The 19442-nt window shown below is 47.7% G+C and overlaps 1 protein-coding gene across 6 annotated transcripts in view; it reads left to right on the forward strand.

Moving 5' to 3' along the window:
- PPIP5K1 (diphosphoinositol pentakisphosphate kinase 1) overlaps positions 1-19442 on the forward strand; it is a 42419-nt gene that overhangs the window by 2503 nt on the left and 20474 nt on the right. For 4 of the 6 annotated variants that reach the window (XM_066558874.1, XM_066558878.1, XM_066558879.1 and 1 more), the window contains exons 2-25: positions 1088-1255; positions 1538-1712; positions 2181-2376; positions 2469-2559; positions 3551-3636; positions 3872-4026; positions 5026-5127; positions 5411-5572; positions 6627-6748; positions 7135-7236; positions 7959-8045; positions 8486-8561; positions 9072-9181; positions 10138-10223; positions 10615-10743; positions 11722-11843; positions 12614-12796; positions 13677-13818; positions 14274-14497; positions 15378-15505; positions 15992-16106; positions 17493-17600; positions 18838-18954; positions 19221-19385. In XM_066558874.1, coding sequence (XP_066414971.1) covers positions 1566-1712; positions 2181-2376; positions 2469-2559; positions 3551-3636; positions 3872-4026; positions 5026-5127; positions 5411-5572; positions 6627-6748; positions 7135-7236; positions 7959-8045; positions 8486-8561; positions 9072-9181; positions 10138-10223; positions 10615-10743; positions 11722-11843; positions 12614-12796; positions 13677-13818; positions 14274-14497; positions 15378-15505; positions 15992-16106; positions 17493-17600; positions 18838-18954; positions 19221-19385 — 2955 coding nt within the window. In that variant the 5' untranslated portion in view covers positions 1088-1255; positions 1538-1565. Of the gene's footprint in view, positions 1-118; positions 304-1087; positions 1256-1537; positions 1713-2180; positions 2377-2468; positions 2560-3550; positions 3637-3871; positions 4027-5025; positions 5128-5410; positions 5573-6626; positions 6749-7134; positions 7237-7958; positions 8046-8485; positions 8562-9071; positions 9182-10137; positions 10224-10614; positions 10744-11721; positions 11844-12613; positions 12797-13676; positions 13819-14273; positions 14498-15377; positions 15506-15991; positions 16107-17492; positions 17601-18837; positions 18955-19220; positions 19386-19442 lie in introns of those variants that run through there. The other 2 variants (XM_066558875.1, XM_066558877.1) reach the window with 2 other exon arrangements.

Consider the following 19442-nt stretch of genomic DNA (forward strand, 5'->3'; position numbering starts at 1 on the left):
TTTTTTTCCAGGAGGGAGGGGAGATTAAGGGATTGGAGAAAATTACCCTGCTCCTCCTTTTGCTTGGTTTGCTTCACTTCATTAAATCATCAGCCTTCAAGCTGATAGTATACCTGCTAAGAGTTCATTCTGCACTGATGTGCTGAGGCAGCAGGACACAGGCATGAGAATGGTTCCTGAGTATATTGGGAATGCTACTCTTGTCCTCCTCTGGAGATAGCAGGGCTATGTGGAGTGCACAGTAAATACCTCTACAGCCTGGTCTGCCAGCCCTGTTCCTTCCACTAGCAGTGAGCACTGATGGTGAGTATCAGCTCTGACTTGTGCTGACCGAGGTGTTTCAGTGCCAGATGTGTGCTGTGCTTTGAGGGTTTTGTGGCAGCAGCAGCACTGGGCTTGGTGCACGGGACTAGGATGGAGGAGATCATCCTTGGGGTGGTATGTACAAAGTGCAGGCTTGCTGTGTCCCCTTGTGTGGTTTCTGTTGGGTCGATGTCTGCTCCCCCAGTGGATCCTTATGCAGGAGGAATGCTTTTGGCTACTTTATAAGGAAAAGCACAGTGAAAGACGCCTGCTTGACACTGGGTGGAGCTTAAGTCAACGGTGAACAGCTGTGTCCTTGGCATGTATAGGTCAGTTGAATGGTGTGTTCAGACTCTGTCTCCTCTGAGGCAGGCAGTGCTGCTTTGTAGGTGACACTGGAGGACATGATCCTTTCCTGGTGTTTCTAATTCATAGCATATATTCAGCAGCTGGTCAAAGGAGGTGATTGTTCCACTCTGCACTGGTCACAGCACTAAGCCTGTCTAAGTTGAAGAAGCCTGTGGACAATGCTCCCTGGCACATGGTGGGATTTTTGGGATGTCTGTACAGGGCCAGGAGCTGGACTCAATCTTGATGGATCCCTTCCAACTTGGTGTATTCTGTGATTCTATGCCAGCTTGCAAACCCAGACATCCTGACCTGTAACCCAAACTGTTGCTGATGCTCCCTCTGTGTCCCCTTTCCCTGCCATAGTGTTTTCATTTGTTTTTCCTCCTCCCTGAAAACTCCTGTACCTCTCAAACTGTTCTCTCTGTTACTGTAGGTCTTCTTGAGCTGAAAGGATGAAAATTGGCAATTGGAAAATCACTGTCACTGACCTGAGCTTTATCCTGACTTTTGGAGTCCCATTTGATGTTGTTGGGCATATGAGTCTGCAAGAGTGTCCCCTGTCCCTGTCCATGATTTAGGCAGCGGTTGGACATGCATCACTGTAAGGGTTACATGATTTCAGTGCTGGTGGTGACACTTTCCCTGTGCGAGGGGGTTAATTGAAAAATGGAGCTGCTTATCTGAATTGATACAGAATTCCAGATCCCCTCCCATCCTGAGGGTGTCTTCTTGTTCCCTGTTTTTGTGCTGGGCAGCACTGTCCCTGGGTTCCCTCATGCTGGGTCAGTCCCTGCCCTCCCCACCATCGTTTGCTTCGTCGTGCAGCTGGCCCTGGGATCGCCCTGCCTCTGACCTCTCTCCCTTTTGCACTCTGTAATTCCAGAGCGGGATGGTCGGCCACCAAAGCTGCAATGTCGTCCCTGACGACCTCCAGTGAGGGAGAGAACTCTGCTCCCAGGTTTGTTGTTGGTTCCAGAGATGATGAGACAGAATTTCTGGGATCAAACATGAAGACAGACGAAACTGATTTCATTGAAGATGATGAGGAGGAGGAGTCGGTAAGGAGGTCCCAGCATTCTGGGCTGGAGCACCTGTGCGGGATCCGTGGGTCTCAGCCAGGTTTTGCATGGTTACTGCTGGGTCTGCAGGTAGTTGGGACTGCAGGGGACACGGTAGTGGCATTTATGACAGGACACATTATGTCATGCTGCTATACTCAGTGCCTCGGGAAATCCAGCTTTTTTGCTTGGAGATCTGATTTGGGAAAACTAGTGGATTCCTTTGTTCTAGAGACTTAACCTGACACTCCTGTAAGTCTTTCTGTTTCACCAGGGAAGTTTTTGGGGAAAATTCTGGCACGTGTGAAAAGGGCAAAGATGTCTCTGCAGAGAGGAAACATTCATTTTTTCTATAACCTCCAGGACCAGGATGCAGAAAAAATGATCTCTAGCTCCTGACTGCTTTTGGCCTCTATTCAGTGTTATATTAAATGCTAATAAACTGATCTCTGTCTTCCCCTCTGTCAGCCTCCAGAACGGCAGATCGTGGTGGGAATCTGTGCCATGACCAAAAAGTCCAAGTCAAAGCCCATGACACAGATTCTGGAACGTCTGTGTAAGTTTGAGTACATCACAGTGGTGATCATGGGGGAAGATGTTATTCTGAATGAACCGGTAGAAAACTGGCCCTCTTGTGACTGCCTGATATCCTTCCACTCCAAAGGTAACACATCTCTAGCAGTCCTTAGCCTGCTTGAGCTGTGGGCAAGGGAGTCTCCTTTCAGCCCTCCCTTCTGTCCTCACCCTGTATTTCAGGATTCCCCTTGGATAAGGCCGTGGCTTATGCCAAGCTGTGCAAACCATTTCTGATCAACGACCTTGATATGCAGTATTACATCCAGGACAGGTGGGTGTCTGTGAGCCACTAAAGCCCCTTCCCTCTTCCTCTGATTCTTCTCAGCATGCTGTGGAATCTTAATTTTTCTGGTCACAAAGGAGTGAGATGAGGAGGAAGGGGACCTTAGCAGTGGCTTTTTGGGGTTTCTCCAAAGCATGGAGGGGAATGGCTTTGAGGGTAAAACCATTGAGACCATATAAAATCATGCTTTGTTTTCTGGTGTAAATGTCTTGTAAGGAGTGGCTGGGATGTAGGGAGTGGAAGAGTTCTCACAGAACAAGGCTGCCATGACTAAAGCAAAAAGACTAGTCTCTAAGCAGGAGAGCCAAATGGTGAGATGGGGCTCTGGGTCAGAAAGTGGGAGCAAGGTTGGGTCAGAATCTGTGAAAGCTGTGTTCAGACACGTGAGGTTTCTCAGTCATCTGTTGGTAGAGGCCACCAGCAGCCGTGTACTTGGGCCCTTATACCCAGCTGCTTTGGCTGTGTGTGAGTAGGGCTCCTAACAGATCCTAAACCTCCTGCCCTGTCTTTGGGGTGGTGAGCAGTGTTATGTGGGTGCTGGCAGGCATCCCAAGGTGTAACTAGTGAAAGAACTAGGGTTTTCCCCTTGGCACAAGATGAAAGAAGGCTCCTGCTGCTTCTGCCAGGCCTGGGCACCAGACAGCTTGGCATGACAGGGCACTCTCCAACAGGGTGGGTCTGGGCTAGGGGTGGTGTGTACTGGGTGTGCTGCTGTGCTTTGGGCACAGCCTAATAATTGAGCATCCATGTTTAGGCCAGGTAGAAATTTACTCTGGGGCATCTGTGTCCAGAGCAGGACTGTGGCAAACCCTATAGCCTGTAGGACTTGGCCAGAGAGCATATGCTGAGAAGTACCTGCAGTCTTGATGCTTTTTTGTGTTCATCTGACTGTGTTTTTCATCAGTGGGAGTGAAGTCTTTCCCTTGGTGTGTACTGAGGACCTTCTAAACTCTTCTGGTGCTGCTTCTGTCCTCTACAGGCGTGAAGTGTATCGGATCCTTCAAGAAGAGGGAATAGACCTGCCCCGCTATGCTGTGCTCAATCGAGATCCTGACCGACCAGAAGGTCAGTGTCCAACTTCTACTGAAAGCCATTTCCCCAGGCTCTGCTGTTTAAGATAGTCTGCAGAGGACAGATACTGGCAGTTACCTCAAAGAGGCCTGACTCATAAACCTCCCGGGTTTTTTTCGTGGCAAAGGTCCCAGCAGCAAAACCGACTGATGGGCCTGGAAGGGGCTGTGGCTCTGCACTAGGACTGTGTCACCTTTCCTGATGTGCTGCTGCTGTGCTTTGTCTGCAGAGTGCAACTTGGTGGAAGGAGAGGACCACGTGGAGGTAAACGGAGCTGTATTCCCAAAGCCATTTGTAGAGAAGCCAGTCAGTGCTGAAGACCACAATGTGTATATTTACTACCCAACATCAGCAGGTGGGGGCAGCCAGCGGCTCTTCCGCAAGGTGAGGAGGGGTCTCCAGAGCTGGTGTTGGAACCAACAGATCTGAGACTCATGTGGCTTCAGGAAGGAGTGTTGGGGCCCAGGGGAAGGGGAAAGGAGGGTTTTGTGTGGGGGAAGTTTAGACCTTCTTAGAACTTTGAGTTCAAGTGTATCTACCTGGGAACCACAGGAGGACATATTTTAGTGGTAGTGCTGACTTCACCTTCCCCATCATCTTGGTGGCATTTATCCTGTAGTCATGGAGCACTGTGCCCCTTTCTGAATTGCATGCTGATTTCTCCGGGTTTATCACGATGAATTTTTCAAAAAACCTACACTCCTGTCATTTAACATCATTCTTGCCCTTCCCATTTAGTGTAGTTTGCACACGTGATAAAAGCAGCATTTATTCCTAGATTTCACGGGAAATCTGCCCTTACTCATATACCCCACTTTTCCAGTGAACAGTAATAGCTGTGATATATCTTTTTTTCCAATCAGTTACATATCTGGCATGAATAAACCTAAAATGATTGTTCCCTTAGGTAAGATACAGGTATGCCTCTTGAGTTTGTATCCAAAGCCTTACTCCAGATGAAAACAACATTATCCTTGCTGTCAATTAAATCAGTCATGGTTCTAGAAGGAAATGAAATTGGTTGGATTATCACCTGTCATAAATTATTTTCATTTGCATGTTAATTAGGCTCCTTACCTTGTAGTATTTTTTCACTTTTTTTTTGTTCCACATCCTTGAAGTGATTGGAGACAAATTAATGGTCTATAATAGCTTTTCTTCTTTTCCAGCTTTAAAGCCTGGAAAATGACATACCTGCTGCCTGCATTCTGGTGTCTTTTGTCCTCCATAAATAAGTGTGATGTAACATCTGGGGAGCCTGAGATGCTGATCCATTAAGTCAGCTAAATTCTTTACTTATGGGATGAGGCTTCTGCTTTTCTGCTTCCATCTAAGAAAAGGATCCCTGTGCTCTTCCCTGAGGTGTTTATTCTGTGCTTTCAGATTGGAAGCCGGAGCAGTGTGTACTCCCCAGAGAGCAGTGTGAGGAAGACAGGCTCCTACATTTATGAGGAGTTCATGCCTACGGATGGCACTGATGTAAAGGTAAGGAAAAGCCTGGAATGGTGCCTTCTTTTGTCAGGCTTGGGGGAGCTGAAAGTTCAGCTATTCTGCTTAGTCCTAGATAGGCTCTGGAATGTGTGTTTGGGCTTTGAGGTGCTGACTGCGCAGTTTCACCCCCAAAGTGGGGAGCGGGTGCTCTGTGGGTCACATCAGGAGGAGTGTGTGAGACCATCTCATCTCCTTTTCTGTGTCTGCAGCAGAAATACCTTCTGGAAGCTGCAGTTAGTCTTGGTGGCTGTGTCAGCTGTACTCACTCTCATTCCAGGTGTACACTGTGGGGCCGGACTATGCCCATGCAGAGGCTCGCAAATCCCCTGCTTTGGATGGGAAGGTGGAACGGGACAGTGAAGGGAAGGAAATTCGCTACCCAGTCATGCTGACTGCCATGGAGAAACTCGTTGCCCGTAAAGTCTGCGTAGCCTTTAAGGTCTGTATTTTCTTTCCTGTGCAAGCAGGACTCCACAAATGTCTGATATGTGTCAGGGTTGGGATTAAAATTTGTCATCCTGGCATGTCTGAGGAATGGCAATCCTCCATGCCTGATGCTAGTTGTTGGTCCTGTTGGCTGTGGCACTTTACTGGGCAGAGGTGACTGGGAAGGCAAGAGGGCCTGCAGCAAATGCCCTCTGCAGGTCGGTGCCTGGTGTCCCACATACATCTGAGCATTTAATACTGGATCCTGAGCATGCTCTCTATCTGACCTGTGCTCATCCTGTCTTGACTTATTTCCTGCTTTTGTTTATGTGGAAAACGTGATCTTCTTTTCTTTTTTTTTTTTCTTTTTCTTTTTTGTGTTTTGGTACTTGTGTTTGGTTCTTCTGTTTGTTTGGGCTTTTTGTTTGTCTGGTTTTGGTTTTTTTTAGTTCTTGGGTTTTTTTAATATGGCTCTGGTGCAAATTGATGTTTTATTTTAGAGTTGGGTAGAGTGAGTAAGAGTCTAGGTATGGTTCCGTGACATGTTCAGCAATGTCAGTGGAAGAAGCACTTGACTCCTTGTTCCTGCTCTACTGCAACTGGCACCCCATGCAGTTGGGCTGATGCAGATTTGGTCTCTTTTCTACCTTGTAGCCTTTTCCATTTAGTGACGGGTGTCATTGCCTAGTGCACTTCTTGTCCATGGTTGTCAATCTGGTTCAAAATTACTGGATTTGAAAGGAAGAGCAGGATATCCAGGAGCTGCTCTGTTTCAGGTCTTTAGTGCTCTGGGAAGTCGGGGGTTGGCCCTGATGGCTTCATCTGGGGGTTTGAGGTTAGGGCCTTTGGCTCAGCAGTAAGGGGGTAAAGGTCTGACTAACGGCCTGTCTTCACACTTGTTCAGGCTTGTGAGGTGGGCATGGACTGGAGGATGGCTGTAGCATCAGCAGGGCTGAGCTGGGCAGTGTTGGCTGGGTCTGTGTATGCCCTGCTGGCAGGGTCGCTGCTGTCCCCCACTGCTTCCTTCCTGTGTGTCCAAGTCCCCTCTCCTCTGCTTCCTCCTGCAGCAAACCGTGTGTGGGTTCGACCTCCTGCGGGCCAATGGCCACTCCTTTGTTTGTGATGTGAATGGCTTCAGCTTTGTGAAGAACTCCATGAAGTATTATGATGACTGTGCCAAAATCCTTGGGTATGAGCAATCTGAGTTTTGATAAGGTGGTAAGGTAACTCACAGCAAAGTAAAATGAAATATGGAGTCTTGGTCAGTATGTCAGAGAAGTCTGCAAGTGGTTCATGTGAGTCACTTGCTCAGCAGGTGGAAGCTTGGCTGTTGGAGGAACAGGTTATTTTCAAGCCCTGGAGCTCCTGCCTGCATTGGCATTAGCTGTCTTTGTCTACAGCTAGATATAGTTATATATCTTCCAGGACATTTCACAGTGTGGTAGGTGTCTCTGCAATGAAAGTGAGGGGAAATTCTGTGGCTCTCTTCACATCTTTCAGCAGGACTGCTAAGGAGGAGGTGGAGAACTAAGGGAATGGATTTTCTTGTGAGTGTTGTATTTTGATTTCTTCCAGAAATATAATCATGAGGGAGTTGGCTCCCCAGTTTCATATCCCCTGGTCCATCCCAACAGAGGCAGAAGACATCCCCATCGTCCCCACTACTTCAGGCACCATGTGAGTACCTGCTGTATTCTCAAAAGGATGCCAGTGATGACTGTGTGAGGGACAAAGTGTGACAAACCCTGTCCAAAGGCCTGACATCACTAGCAGCATGGCATCCTCCAGCTGCTGTGCTGCTTGCAACCCTGAAATGCCTGTGGAAAGGCTTAGCTATGCACGTGGAAGTTGTGATAGGTTGGAGATTAATTGTAGGTTTGATGAATGCAGATGAGCAGTAACTGAAGAAATAACAGAAACTGCTTGCATGGCTTTCAGAGGTCCAAATTCTTCATCAGGACAGGAAACAGATCAGGACAGATGCTGTAGCTGGCTGCTACATGGAGAAAGTGCATGTTGAGCTACCAGTGAAATAGGTGGAAACACTTAGTTGAAATATTCATAATTACCAATATGCTTGGCAGCCCCTCATTTGATACCTTTGGCCTTACTGGTTTTCTAGCACATAAGGCTAAAAGATCAAAGGCAAAAGTTTCTTTGTGATCCTCAGCATACTTGTACACTGGTATGAAACCACTCAGCTTAGTAGTGTCTGCAGAGCTCTGACTCCCTCTGCAGCTGTGGCACTTGTGTCTGGTTTAGTCTGGGAGAAATTCTACCCCTGCTGAGGAAAGCAGGTGTCAGAAGAATGGAACTGAAAGAGTAATGGGAAGCTACTTCCTGGTGGCGGTTCTGGAGTGTAAGGGCACATTTGTCCTCTTTATCCTATGTTTCCCCAGGATGGAGCTTCGCTGTGTTATTGCAGTCATCCGTCATGGGGATCGCACCCCGAAGCAGAAGATGAAGATGGAAGTAAAACATCCCCGGTAAGAGCCAAGGGAAGAAGGTGCTCTGCTCCTGGGAAGGGATGAGGGCCTATTCTCTAAACCAGAAGCAGGAGCAGAGGGCTGAGTGCATAGGAGGCAGTGTTTTTCCTGGCCCATCCAAGCAAATGCTTTCTGACCAGTTGAGAGAGCCCCCTTTCCCCACAAGGATCCTGACACCTTCTGTGTGAACACTGGAAGGAAGAATGAAGGTGTGGTAGGTACTGAAAAGGGAAGTGCCCCACTAAATGGGAAGCTAGTATCTGTTTACTGGTTGTATTTTGAAAAACACTTGTTTTTTCAGAATTTCTGAAGCACAGGGAAGAGCCAGCAGCCTGCTGGTTCTCCCTGAAGAATAGAGACTGAAGGCACATGTGGGAATGACTCTCCTTGTGTTATGGAAACAGCAGAAAATGGATCAGCATTCTTTTTTGTCTGTTCAGGTTCTTTGAATTATTTGAGAAATATGATGGTTACAAGACAGGGAAGTTGAAGTTGAAGAAACCAGAGCAACTACAGGTGAGGAAGTGCATTCTGGGGTTACTACATGGGATATGCAGGTAATACAGATCCTGGTGCGAGGCAATTCTTTGGGAGGGTACAAACCTCCAGAAGGGCAACAGTGTGTCACACAGATGCTCTGTGTCCCATTCTGCACCCTGGGCCCACTCAGCTGGGTGACAGCAGGAGAGCAGAATGGAAACTTCTGCTGCCTGATGCCCACACTGTGGGATGGAGATGACCTGATGCAGCTTGCCCACCAGCTGTGCTTGCCTCTGGTGACAGATGGCTCCATGCTAAGGAGTGGGGCAATTGGAGGTACCTGCTTGGTTCTCAACAGGGCTGTAGTACAGCATGAGGATGAAGCAAACTGCACTGTGAAAGTTTGTCCTTCCTGAGCTGTGTCTTATGAAATGACATGCCTCTGAGGAGTGTCTGCATGGACCTGCTTCTGGGTGAAGCTGTTAGGAGGCCTTGCAGGAGGACACTGGTGAGTCTGAGGCAGAATTGCTCTCTGCTTTCCAACAGGAAGTGCTGGACATTGCACGGCAGCTTGTGGTGGAGCTGGGAACCCACAGTGATTGTGAAATTGAGGAGAGGAAATCCAAACTGGAGCAGCTGAAGAGTGTCTTGGAGATGTAAGCATTCCTATCTCGGGGCACTGTGGGTTTGCCTCAGAGGATGTGATACGGAAACAAGCTGTGCTCCTGGTGTCCTGGCCAGCTGGTGCCCAGAGACTGGGGTCTCCTCTGTCCCCTGTTAGTAACTGTTCAGGAAAGGCACCACGTTCCTCACTTTTTCTCCTTGACATCAAAACCCTGCTGATCCTTGTCCCAAGTGTGTCTGGTGTTTGGCTAAACAACTTGAGACAAAGCTGAGCTTTCTTTGCTGCAGGAGAGGAACTGGGGTCCTGGAGGGACCATCTTGATAGGAAGCATTTTGATATTATTGGAATAAAACTTGTTTTAAATAAAGTTGTCCTGGTGCCAAAAGTTTAGCAAAAAAGAGCTCGGAAAACATGAAAAGATATTTGCGTCCCCTGAGGTTTTGTACAGTCAAAATAAAAATGTGGTGGTATTGACAACTTCTAAACAAAACAGGGTTCCTCTCAGGACTGCAGCTAGCTGTGGCACACACAGCCAGCGTCTGTGTTCAGGCCATGTCTCTGCAGCACAGAGGAGGACTTTTTGCTGTGATTCCCTCCTCTGCTCTTTCTGCTCATCATGGTTATCCTCAAAGCATCTGCCAGAGTGTTTTTTTCTGTGATCTCATTAATCCACTTGTTAAAGATGTAGATAGGAGTTTAAAGCCGCTGTGAGGAATGACAGCGTAGAGTGCTCTTGGTAGAAGAGTAAGGGAATGGATCTTTGAATTTTGTTTGAGGGAACTGTTTGGCTTTTTGTGACCCCCTTTTGTGGGGGTCTATGCTGGGTCACAGGGAGATGACAAAAATCATGTTCCATGGCTATGGGTGTTGTAGCACAAAGTCTCTTGCTTGTGCTATACTTCTGCTGTGTACTGCCTGGGGGCCTCTGGACAAAGGTTGGCTGCAGTTGATTTGTTTCAGTGTTTTTTTCTCCATGTCTTGTGACAGGTATGGACATTTTTCTGGCATTAACCGTAAGGTTCAGTTGACCTATCTTCCTCATGGACATCCAAAAGCTGCGAGTGAAGATGAAGGTAAAGAAACCTAATGGTGTTTACCTAAACCTGATGTTTAAGCCCAGAGTTCAGGTGTGAGTGCAGCTACCCTCTGTGTATAGGCCTCTGGACATGCTAGCAGAATTGGTGACCCATATCTTATCTTTGCTCACATCATAGGAAGGATTGCAGGGGTATGCCAGTACACTCTGGCTGGCTCTACAGGGCTTGCATTTCCAGTTTTATAAATGTCATCCTATACCTTCAAAAACTAGTGACTCTGAATTTCCTACTTGCTGATTTGTTTCCTGGGGAGCTTGGCTCAGGCTTATGTTGAGAACTGTCTGCAAGGTGCTGATGACAACCTCTTTTCCTCGCTCTGCAAGCTCAGATATGAGCTCTGATGGAGTGAATACCTGTTTGTCTCCAGACGCTCGCCGAGAGTCCTCCCCCTCCCTTCTCCTGGTGCTGAAGTGGGGTGGAGAGCTGACCCCAGCAGGAAGAGTCCAGGCTGAGGAGCTGGGGCGGGCCTTTCGCTGCATGTATCCTGGAGGCCAAGGTGAGTTTGGCCAGGTACCCCTGGGCCTGCCCCATGGCTGCCAGGCTGCCCAGCCCAGGTGAGGGTGGCTCAGGCATCTGTGGCTGTATACAGTCTCTGGGATTATTTTTTGTTCTTTTGAGTTGGCATGGTAGGGATAAATAATTCAGGTGGGTTTTGTACCCAGATCCCTAAGCTGACCTGAGAGGTCTGCTGTTAAACTTCAGTGTGTCTTGGGAAAGCCTGGCAGCTTTCCCAAGACATACATCTGACTTCTGGCTGGTGCCTGTCTGTCAGGGTGTTTCTCTGAGTTGTGAGCTCTGAGCTGGCAGTAGTGTTCCTGTCCTGTCACACTGTGTGACTGGGTACTGTGCAGAATTGCCCTGGGATTCCAGGTAGCAGCAAATAGTGTCCATTGCACTGTCTTTGGAGGTCAGACTCAAGAGCTTCATGAGTTACTTTCCTTCATTACTGATCTGACTCTTGTGGTTGACTCAGGCATGAGAAATAAACTGGCAATTTGTGCCACAAAGTAATTGTAGCTGTACAGGGTCTGCTTTGGAAACTTCCTTGCTGAACCACCCTCCCTGAAGTTCTGAGGGCTGCAGGATCTGCTCTCATGCAGAAACTAAGCAGAAGGAAGTGACTTTTTTTTTTGCATCTTCATTCTGCACCAGGGTATTCAGGCTATCAGAACTACTACAGGGTGTTCAGTAGAGTTTGCTGCAGAATTTGGGCAGCATCAGACTTAACTGGTGGATGCTCATTTTTTTCCTCAAAATGAACTTTCCCAAGTTAAGCAATGACTTTGTTACATTTCTAGTCCTTGTGTATAGCTAGAACTGTTTATTTTGGAGCAGCATAAATGCTGCCTATGCAAGTGACTAATTCTCTACATAACTTTGTTACTACAATAAAGTTTGTTTGTCTAAACCAATATATCCAGCTGATAATTTTGCAGGTGTGAGAATATAAATCTTGAGTTGTCCTTGGTTCCAGGCGATTATGCTGGTTTCCCTGGCTGTGGCTTGCTCAGGCTGCACAGCACTTATCGCCACGATCTCAAGATCTACGCCTCGGATGAGGGAAGAGTTCAGATGACAGCAGCAGCTTTTGCAAAGGTCTTTCTTCTCTTTTGGGCATCCGTTTGTTCATCACTCTTAAAATATGCCAGTTCTAAAGGAAAACCTCTGGTGATGAGGAAGGAGTTTTCCTAGGATCTTCCTCCTCTCTGTTGGATGGACTGGGGTACACTGGACTAATAGCAGATGTATGGGGCAGTACTGAACATCTGGTGTATCTGCACACACCTGTCACCTTTAATGTCCTGTCCAGGACAGGACTCTCAGTCAGGAAAGAGTTACGTATGGATTATTGCTGGTGCTTGATCTTAGAGCACACCAGATGTGCTGCTGAGTATTGATTGCCTATAGAATGAATGTTTCTGGTATGGCTGCCCAGACAGAGGGGTTATTCTTTGCCTGCTGAATTTAAAAGGGAAATGAAATGTCTTTGGTGTGGTATGGGGTGGAGGCTGGGGAGGAGACAGGTTCATTTGCAGCTAAAGCCAAGGGGAATCCTGCGGTGGCCTTAGCTGGTCTTTGGAGCATTCACTGTATTTTCAAGCAAACTGAGCTGCTTGATAGTTGAACCTGCTCAACAGTTGCCTGGATAAATCTGGGGCTGCCGCAGGCAGAGCTGTCCTTTGCTTGAACAGCTCTAGGACCATGCCAGAGTCATCTCTGACTGGAGGGGACGTTGCTGTAAAACTGCCCTTCAAGGACAGCTGAGATTTCGCTTAAGTTGCCTGAGTTCTGGCCATGAAACTACCAGAATTTTTGTTGCTTGGTTGCACAGACCTGAAATCTTGTCCTATGTGGTGTGGCTTTAGGGTCTGCTGGCCCTGGAAGGAGAGCTGACCCCCATCCTGGTGCAGATGGTGAAAAGTGCCAACATGAATGGTCTGCTGGACAGTGACAGTGATTCCCTTAGCAGCTGTCAGCACAGAGTGAAGGCTCGACTGCATGAAATCATGCAGAAGGATGCTGAGTTCTGTGAAGAGGATTATGAAAAGGTAAAGCACCAGTGTGGCTTCATTGCTCCCTGTATCTGAAAGGAGAATAGCATCGCTGCTGTGGTTTGATGTGAAGTCTGTGGTATGTGGACAGTGGTTTAGTTAGTTTGAGATCAGTTCTGGTCAAAATGACAGGATATGTATGGAAGTGTGCAGGTTAATAGCCCTTGCCCTTCTTGGAGTGACAGTCCTCAGTGTTGCTCTGCTGTCCCCTTCAAGACTGATCATGGTGCCTTTTTCTCCCTTCATAACTCCCAGTTCATTTTGTTCTTGTGAGTATGCTGGAAGAGCTCCTGCATGCTGCTCAGATCAATCCCAGCTGCTGTGGGCAGGGAGTGTGCCTCACTGGATTCTAGATCCATGCTCTATGCAGAGGTGAACAGACCTTTTGGTTACAAATTGTCCTGTGTCCTGTCAGGTTCTGATAGCTGCATAGTAGAGAGCATGGGCTGCATGCAGCACAGCAACCAGTGAAAGCACTATTGCTGCTTCTCCAGCAAGTCCCCAAAATACTGTTTTTCCCAGGCTCTGAAATATGATTACTGGACTGAAATCCTTTAAGGAACATATTTGTCATCTCAAAGACCTACTTGAAATGAAGCCCTTTTGCTCAAGCACAGAAGCAAAATGAGACAAGAGTGGATATTGGAGGTGGAGGGAGGTCCAGTCTAATGGGAGCAGTTGTTTGCTCCCTCTGAGTTTGATCCTGAGGAAGATTTTAAGACACGCCTGACTCCTCCTAGGAATAGACCAGCTTATTGTGCTCAGCTGGGAGCACAGCTTTTGTCCCAAGTCAGAAAGCAGTGTGGCTGCAAAAGACAGACATTTTGCATTCCCCATTTGTGAGGACTAGCTAATGTCTGCTGGAATCTTCTTTCAGCTAGCACCTACAGGCAGTGCTTCTCTGCTCAACTCCATGACATTTATCCAGAACCCAGTTGAGGTCTGTAACCAGGTGTTCACCCTGATTGAGAATCTCACCTCCCAGATACGAAAACGTCTGGAAGACCCAAAATCTGCAGGTGAGCAACAGAACTGGGAGAGATTAATTTATTGTTACATCTTCAGAGCTCCCAAACACCACTAGGGCTTATTGTTGTCTGTAGCAAAGAAACTGTAAAGTGTAATTCTGTATGTGCTATTGATGTGGAAGGCTCCACTTTCAATTACTGTTAAAGAGAGCTATAATGTAAAGGAAATGATATGTGCATTTATGGCAGACCTAAGCAACTAGGCAAACGGTTTCACTTTTCTCAAGCATTTCAGAAGTAGCCTGTTGCTGCAGGTTAAAACTCCTGCAACAGTTCCAGTGGCTTTTCCAGACTAGGATTCCTATGGGTGACACAAGAATTGGAGCCCTTTCATGCTGGGAGAACTCAGTCACAGCTGCCACTTGAAATCTCTGCAGCAATAACCAGGGTTCTGTGATTCTGTGGTTCTAGGATGTGAATGTTGTTTGCCGTCCTCTGCTTTTTAGACCTGCAGCTGTACCACAGTGAGACTTTGGAACTGATGTTGCAACGCTGGAGTAAGCTGGAGCGAGATTTCCGCATGAAGAATGGGCGCTATGACATCAGCAAGATCCCTGATATATACGACTGCATCAAGTATGATGTACAGCACAACTGTGCACTGAAACTGGAAGGCACAACTGAACTCTTCAAGCTCTCCAAAGCCCTTGCAGATGTGATCATACCCCAGGTAGAGCCTGTATGAGAATGCCTGTGGCACCAATTTCTGAGCCTTTGCCTTTGTGTTTTGTCTCGATTCTCTTGCACATTAACTGCCAAGGCAGCCTACCACAGTAGGGTGTTTCTCAGATCTGTGTCAGTGTTTGTATAAGGCCAAAACCATTTATGACTTGAAATGTGTCTTCTGGTTGAGGATTCTAGCAAGGTCAGAGTAATGAGCAGCTGATGCAGCAGCTTTTCCACGTTTGCTGTAGTGCATCACAGCACAGCTCCAAGCTGTGTGTGTGTGCTACAGCAACATTGCATCCTCTCCACACGTAGGGTTGTGGAAGTGAAGGGAGATTTCTGTGTTAAAGTTCTGACAAGTTTGTTATTCTTGTCAAACTATGACTTTTTCAGTTTCCAATGTTGAGTTGCTTCTGACAAAGTTTAATTTATCTGGGATGAGTTTCTACCAGCAAGGTCCAGCTGCCCCTGTAGAGCAGAAGTGGTCTCTAAACTTTTTCAGTGCTGCTGGTGATGTGCAGTCTGGCTGTTTTCAGCGTAACACTGCAGCTTTTATCTTTGCCAATAGCAGTTGTTGCTTTAATGCTCATGCTAGCTCAGGGTGTAAGTTTGCATGTCATGAGATCTGAGATTCACTCATGGTCCTTGCACCTCTCAGCTGTTGAAGGGTACTGATAGTCACGTCCAGACATAACTGGGGTTCTTAGAAGTCTCAGTCCTCTGTTACCCCCTGCAATACGTGGGGAAAAAAAAGTGAAAAGTGTTGAGTGACGTTTCTCTTCTTGTCCTTGCTTACCCAGTGGTGCTGCGGACTGAAGTGGCCTTTTATGTGAGGATGTGGCAAAGAACCAGGGCTCAGGGTATCTGTTATTTTGTTCCTGCAGGAATATGGGATTAATAAGGAGGAGAAACTGGAGATTGCTATTGGCTTTTGTCTTCCTCTCATTAAAAAGATCCAGCTGGACCTACAGAGAACTCATGAAGATGAGTCTGTCAACAAACTACATCCGTTGTAAGGCTTGTGCTGCATGCTGCTGGCAGTGGGGAGGGCAGCTGTGGAGCAGGGGTGGTTCCCATGCCAGAAGAGTGTACTGTTGTGGAAGGAGGTACTGAGTATACACTGAAGGACGTCCAGGAGGAAGGCATGTTGGTGCTCCCAGAACTAGAGGGCAGATGGAGAAGGCACATTGAGACTACATACCAGAAGTGCAGGGCCACAAAGGCTTGTACCCATTGTAGCTGGATGGTGATGCCTCATCCAGGCATTTCCCTGCACAGGGCCGGTGTAGAGTGATGAGCTACCTACTGTGTGTCTCCATCAGGATTCCACAAAATTTGTTGCTCCTGTGCCCAGTGCTCCCATTGTTTGTTCTGTCCTGCTGCCTTTGACATTTCTCAGTGTGGGGCTGTGTCATTCCATTAAGTGTACAGAAGTGCTGATGTGTGACAGACGGCAGTTGATTGGCAGGTGAGTAACTGTGGGCTGATTTTGGTTTAGGTACTCAAGAGGAGTTCTGTCCCCGGGTCGCCACGTCCGCACGCGGCTGTACTTCACCAGTGAGAGCCACGTGCACTCCCTGCTCAGTATCTTCCGCTACGGGGGCCTTCTGGATGTAAGTGTCCCAGCAATGCTCACACAGTAAGCCTCCCTACTTTTCTCCAGTAGCCTTTTCCAAGGCAGACAGTGTACGTTTGTAGGTTGCCCCTTTAGCCAGCTCTGCCACGAATGCTGTGCATCAGTGGCATCTGGCCAGCTCCACCTCTGCTGTGTTTGCATGCTGCAGCTTCCTGCATTTCTGGCATGTAGGGGGATTGTTCTTCCTCAGTGCCTCACTTGCTTGCACAGAGACATGTTTTCTCCAAGATCTGTCCTGCTAGTTTCAGGTGGGCAGACCACTTACTTGTCTAGGAGAAGAGCAGTATGAGGCAATGGGGATGAGTGAATTTCTTCCTTCCTGCTTCCTTCAACCCTTTATTTTAAGAGCTTAGTCCTGTATTTATAGTCTTTATATCAATTCTAAGTCAATAAAATCAGTTTTCTTACAAAGGAAGCAAGTCGAGGTTGCAAATTCACAGGATGTGCTCTCTACCAGAGAGGCAGATGACAATTTTTAGAGATTAACTCATCCAGTTAACTTATCCTTCACTTGCTCTCTCTTCACCTGCTTCCTGAATGAATTGGTATGCAGACCCTGAGAAAAGCTCTGCTTTAAAGAGGCTCTCTGATTTACCTTCCCATTTTTAAGCATGGTCTGAAATGCCTTGAGAGTTTGGGCTTCCTTAACAGGCATGATTTCTGGTGTCTGTGGCAGCTTAGCATATCTGTAGACAGTGATCAGAAAAGTGCCTCTAAATTACTCACTGAACAAGATGCTCCCTTTTCCCTGACTCAAGTGCCCAAGGATGCTGTGTTGCCAACACAGGGATATTGGGCTGCATCTGGGTTCTTTGTAATGGAGGGTTCAGTTCATGTCCATCAATGTGGTGATTCGCTCCACAGCATCATGGGTGGCACCTCAGGTGTGCCCATTTCCTGGCAGTGCTGGGAGGCAGTGAAGGGTGGGCTGCCCTGCTCTGTGGAGCCCAGTGCTTCAGCCTGTCTCCACATTTTTCATTCAGCGTCAGGTAACAGCATTTCACTCGATCCCTTATTTAGCACAAGTTCATCCCTTGTGCTCATTTCTGTAGTTTGAGAATGGCTGTGTTGGGAACCTGCTGTGGGCTCTGCTTGTCTCCAGTCGGCGTGGCACAGCAGCTTGCAACTCACATCTGCACATGGGTGGCTTGGGCAGCTGTAGCATCCCTCTGTGCAGCTGCTCCTGACTGCAAGCACCCCACCACATTGCAAGGTCATTTCTTCATGCAGGTTAAGCAAGGTGCTTTTGTCCTGACAATGTTACCTTGTGGAGAGAGGAACTCTCTCAGTCCCATTTCACTGAATGCTGCAAGGTGTCTGCTGTTGCTTATCCCATGCGACTGTTTGTGTGTATATATATCAGGAAAACAAAGACCAGCAGTGGAAGAGAGCCATGGACTATTTGAGTGCTATCTCAGAGCTGAACTACATGACCCAGATTGTTATCATGCTCTACGAGGACAACAACAAGGTGAGGGATAGAGCAGTAGGATACAATGCTTCCTGCCCCGTTGCAAGGCAGTCCTCAGAGACGAGTTCAGTTGGAAGTCTGTAACTTCAGCTCTTGCTGCCTGTGGGCAATGACGGATGGATCATTAACACAACTGCTAGTTTTTAGTTTATGTGGGAGGCAGTGACCCAGTTAATGGTTGTTGCATGTAAGCAGAAAGAGCAGTAATACTCTAATACCCAACTTATGTAATTAATACTGACTATTTTAAAGCATTTTCTAGTCAAAATTATTTGCTGTTTTTAAGTATTAATTGCAAGTGAGCAGTAGGAAAAAATAAATAAAATTGAGTGACATTTGATTTGTATTTTTGAAATATATCTAGAAAATATCCAGAAATTCCACATCCATAAACTATTTTTTATTCTGAAAGTGTGCTTATATAGTTAGGGAAGTGTAAACTGGTATCTTCAGGAAGTAAAGAGAATCATTTAATAAACAGCTAGAATGTGGGAGCTGAGGGTACTGGCTGTAAGTAGGTTTGCCACCAAACTGCATGTCCTGATCATCAGACCTTGTGATTTGGGTTTGTGCTGCAGGAGGTTGTAGTGGTGAGGGGAGCAGCCCCTTAGCCCACACCTTACAGAGTTAGAGCTTTGTATTCACAGAGCTGGTGTGAGCTTCTAATGTTAGAAGTGATGCTTGTCAAAAAATAGGTGACTAGAGCTCTCACGAGTGGTGTGGATGTGTCAGTCAGTCAAGGTGGGTTTATATCATTAGTGCCAGATACTGTAAAAACTCTGTCTTCCTTTAAAAAAGGTTAATGAAAAATTATTATTAGAGACAGTTGCTTAAATCTTGGATCAGGCTGACTGAAGGTCCAGGGCGGACCCGGTCTCCCCCTGTCCTGGCATACACTGGGTTTGCAGCAGGAGTGGGTCAGAAGGAGCTGGGGTTTAGGGGGATGTGTGTGTATATATATATATAAATAGAGCCTGATTCTGTTACACTCCTCTGTGGCTGTTGTCTCAAAATAGCAACAGTCAGAATGCTTCAGCTGGGTGCTGATGAGGGCTGTCCTTTCGGATGGGACAAACCTGGAGCCATTCTGTTCATGCTTGTTGCCCCTGCTTTCCCTCCAAGGGGTGGGCCTGGGATGCGTGCTGGCCAGCACAGCGGGGTGGGACCTTGGCCTGGGCTGATGGTCGGATTAACTGGGTTTTGTTCTTTACCTATTCCTTGTGACATGTGTTCACAGGACCCCTCTTCAGAGGAGCGTTTCCATGTGGAGCTGCACTTCAGCCCTGGTGTCAAAGGCTGTGAGGAGGACAGGAACATACCCACGGGGTTTGGCTTTCGACCGGCCTCAGCAGAGGTAAGCAGACACCTGGGCAGGAGCTGCCAGCCCCAGGGGACACTTGGGCATTGTCCTGCTCTGTCTGGCCCTGCTGCAGAAGCTTCCTTGCTGGCAGTGTGCACAGGGAGCTGGCACATTGTGTCTGTCCCGTTTGGGTTTGTCGGGGTGGCTGCTGGGACTGTGAGTGCCTCCTGAGCAGGAGATCCAAGCCTGGAGCTGGTGTGGGGCAGCATGGGCAAAGGCCAGGTGCCTGTGGACACAAGCGGAGTGTTTCCTTACGGCAGAACGAGGACAAGAAGGCCGACCAAGGCAGCCTGGAGGACCTCTCGCATGAGAAGGGCGGCGATGAGGCAGACCGTGCTCGGCAGAAGTCCCCGCAGCCCTCGGAGCCCGTCAGCATCCAGCGAAGATCACCGCTGGTCAGGAGCCGGAAAACGGGATCCATGGAGGTAACCGTGCTCTTGGTGCCTGTCTTTGTTCTTGCAAAGGCCTTTCCCTTGGTTTTG

Source organism: Molothrus aeneus, chromosome 13, assembly GCF_037042795.1.
Source record: "Molothrus aeneus isolate 106 chromosome 13, BPBGC_Maene_1.0, whole genome shotgun sequence".
In the NCBI taxonomy this organism is placed as follows: domain Eukaryota; kingdom Metazoa; phylum Chordata; class Aves; order Passeriformes; family Icteridae; genus Molothrus; species Molothrus aeneus.